At 44.3% G+C, this 3,308-nt stretch overlaps 1 protein-coding gene across 1 annotated transcript; it reads left to right on the forward strand.

Moving 5' to 3' along the window:
* The first annotated feature begins 486 nt into the window (after positions 1-486).
* On the forward strand, positions 487-2,520 carry LOC147904353 (sugar transport protein 7-like). The gene is made up of 4 exons (XM_087397299.1): positions 487-716; positions 815-1,134; positions 1,250-1,876; positions 1,967-2,520. Exons 1-4 carry the CDS (start codon positions 587-589, stop codon positions 2,375-2,377), a joined length of 1,488 nt encoding a protein of 495 aa, XP_087253425.1. The 5' UTR covers positions 487-586; the 3' UTR covers positions 2,378-2,520.
* Positions 2,521-3,308: the final 788 nt, after the last annotated feature.

A 3,308-nucleotide genomic window follows, 5' to 3' on the forward strand; every position in this document is an offset into this window, starting at 1 on the left:
AAATGAACATAAGACTAATATTTTATGTACGCTCTAAGTATTATGACTTTTTTTCCAAAAGCAATGAAATCCTATATGAATCGAATTCCCTACTTTAATCATCAATACTCGTGCAATCAATCTATATATCTCTCGTTAGACTCCTTTCCTTTCATTTCTGCTTTCAGGTGTGTTTTGTGCTCATGTTTGTGTTATACTTTGATTATCTTAGTTGCGAAATATTACCTTTGATTGTTTGGTATTGTGCTGCTTCTATAGATAATGCTACCCGCAAGGTAGTGATAACATATGAAAGAAATATACCAAGAGAGCCCCCTATATACAGAAATACACATTCTCTAAAGGATAGGTAGGTGAGAGACTCGAGTGTCTAACCACCATAGAGATACATTTGAATATGGATGGGAAGAGTGTTTCCCGTTCCCATCCTATTTCCTATTTCCTAGAGCCTTGGGAAGAGTGTTTCCTATTTCCTAGAGCCTTGGGAAGAGTGTTTCCTATTTCCTCGAACCTTGAAGACCCTTACAAACAAGGGAAGTAATTAGCTAAATTTTGACAAAGGGTGAGGGTCAGTTTGAAGGAAACCATGGAAGGAGACTCTTCCAAGAAGCAGCACGACCATCACTACAACAACGATACCACTCTTTTCCTACTTCTCTCTTGCATCACAGCAGCATCCGGGGGGTTCATCTTCGGCTATGACATCGGAATTTCGGGTGCGCGCCATCTCTCCCTCTCTCACCTTCCCTTTATCCATTTGAGAATTTCCTAAAGCATCTAAGCATCTTTCTTTGATAATTGATCCTTATTTTAGGGGGCGTTACCGCCATGGATGACTTCCTCCTCACACTATTTCCCAAGGTTTATCGCCAGAGACATTCAGCAAAGACCGACAACTATTGCAAATTTGACAGTCAAGTCCTCACCGCATTCACCTCCTCCCTTTACCTTGCCGGACTACTCTCTGCGTTAGTTGCATCCAGCTTCACCAGCAGATATGGAAGGAGAGCTGCTATCATGACGGCAGGGATTTTCTTTGTTGTCGGTTCGGTTCTGAACGGCACTGCCCAGAATCTGGGAATGCTATTGTTAGGACGAGTCCTGTTGGGAATTGGCATCGGTCTTGAGATCCAAGTTCTGTATTCTGACCTATTCCAACGTCTTCGATGCAATACGTAAAAAAGTACGATTTTCGCTTTATTTGTTGTGGAGACCCATCATTAACTTTACTCCTTGCACGGCGATGCAGGCTGTGCCTTTGTATCTGTCGGAGGTTGCTCCCCCGTGGTGGCGTGGTGCGCTTAACGGAATGAACGTAGTGACCCTCTCCTTGGGAGGTTTCACCGCATACCTTGTGAATTACGGCACATCAAATATCAGTCCCTACGGCTGGCGAATTTCACTTGGGTCATCTGTCGTTCCTTCGGTTTTTATCCTCATCGGATCTTTTCTCTTGCCTGATTCACCTAGCAGCCTTATCCAACGGGGCTACCTGGACAAGGGTCGTGCCATTTTAGAGAAGATGCGTGGGACATCAGATGTGGAAACAGAATTCGACGACTTAGTAAAGGCTAGTGAGGCTTCCAAGCTAGTGAAAAATCCCTGGCGTAGCATCGTAGAGCTGAAATACCGTCCCCAGTTGATTATGGGGTTTGCGATCCCCTTCTTTTCGCAGGTCTCAGGAATCAATATCATTACTTTTTATTCTCCTCTGCTTTTCCAATCCATGGGCATGAATTCAAATGCATCTCTGTATTCTGCTGTGATCCTCGGAGGAGCGACGTTGGCGGCTGCGAGTACTGCGGCTCTGACGGTGGATAGAGTCGGGCGCAGAGTGCTATTGGTGTACGGAGGATTTCTAATGGTGGCAACGATGGTGAGCACACAACCCAGGCAGCGTTAGCCAGTGCTTCACGTTCGTACTTATTTTTTTTTTGGCTTATATATAGGAATGCTTGCTTCGCAGGTGATAATCGCCGTGATCCTACATGTGAAGCTGGGAGCACACAACGCGCTGCCGAAAGCGGACGCAATCGTGCTCGTGACAACGGTGTGCATATACGTAGCAGCTTTCGGGTGCTCGTGGGGGACGGTGGCAGCATTGGTGCCCAGCGAAATATTCCCACTTGAGATCAGGACCGCCGGGCAGAGTCTCAGCGTGTGTGTGATACTTTTTTGGATATTTGCAACCGCGCAGGGGTCCCTGTGGCTGCTGTGCCACATGAAGGCGGGGATCTTCTTTGGCTTCGCAGCACTGCAGCTCATGGGGACGTTGTTTGTGTATTGGCTGCTACCAGAGACCAAAAACGTGCCCTTGGAAACTATGGCGGATGTGTGGAAATGCCACCGTGTGTGGAGCAACATCTTACCAGAATGACAACTGCATTGGAGCATTGTGACAACTGCAGTGGAGCCGACGGTCTGTTAACATGCTTTACACAGACGGTGTGTTAACATCCTTTACACAGACGGTACGTTAACTTCACAATCTTGTAACATCACACTTAACTTCTTTACATCACATCCTTGAGCCCTTTCACCTTACATTAGATCACTCCAAAAAGTGTTTACATCACATCGAAGCCCTTTCAATGAAGACATGCCATCTTAGCTCCACAAAAAGTGTGGAAAGTAGGTGCACCAAATAAGAGTCTTAGAGGACATGATTATGTATACCACATGTCATTAAAGCTAATAATTTATGACCTTTAATAAAACCCATTGTATGTATATCGTTCGTGTAGATTTGTTATGTCATCAAGGATTTACATGTTGTGATACCTCTGACAACAGCCTTGGAATCTCTGTCTTTAGAATCCTCATGAAACAATGATAGAAAGCCATTAGCAAAAGCAAGGACAGTACATACTCAGGGTTAGAACGAAGGAAGTACTAACACAAGACAGGCAAAGAAAGCAATGGAAACAAAGCACGCGACTATAGATTGGGCGAAAAATTATGTATCCTAGGAGAGTGTAGTCAGGTATCCCAAATGTCACAAAAGCCAATAAGTTATGACTCTTTATAAAACCCCTTGCAGATATATCGTTTATGTAGTGTTATGGATGTTCATGTTGTGATAGTGTTGACAATTGTTTCGTTGGAATCTCTATCTCTAGAATTGCCATGAGATAATGATAGATAGTCATCTATGGGTATGGGGCACTTAGGGTCAGAACCAAGGAAGCCCCTACCAAAGATAAGTGAAGAGAGCAATAGAAACAAAGCACATAACTACAGATTCACAACAAGACAAAGCACCCACAGATGCGCACACAGACGCATTTCCTTAACTAAAAAAAAACTTA

Source organism: Dipteris shenzhenensis, chromosome 2 (assembly GCF_047967505.1).
Source record: "Dipteris shenzhenensis isolate YYH24624 ecotype China chromosome 2, Dip_SZ_1.0, whole genome shotgun sequence".
Taxonomy (NCBI): domain Eukaryota; kingdom Viridiplantae; phylum Streptophyta; class Polypodiopsida; order Gleicheniales; family Dipteridaceae; genus Dipteris; species Dipteris shenzhenensis.

Bases quoted from the DNA above. Each gene is read 5' to 3' on its own strand.
- LOC147904353 (XM_087397299.1), top strand. From the start codon at position 587: ATGGAAGGAGACTCTTCCAAGAAGCAGCACGACCATCACTACAACAAC. The intron at 1,135-1,249 runs GTTCTGTATTCT...ACGGCGATGCAG, and splicing joins GCATCGGTCTTGAGATCCAA to GCTGTGCCTTTGTATCTGTC. The intron at 1,877-1,966 runs GTGAGCACACAA...CTTGCTTCGCAG, and splicing joins TTCTAATGGTGGCAACGATG to GTGATAATCGCCGTGATCCT.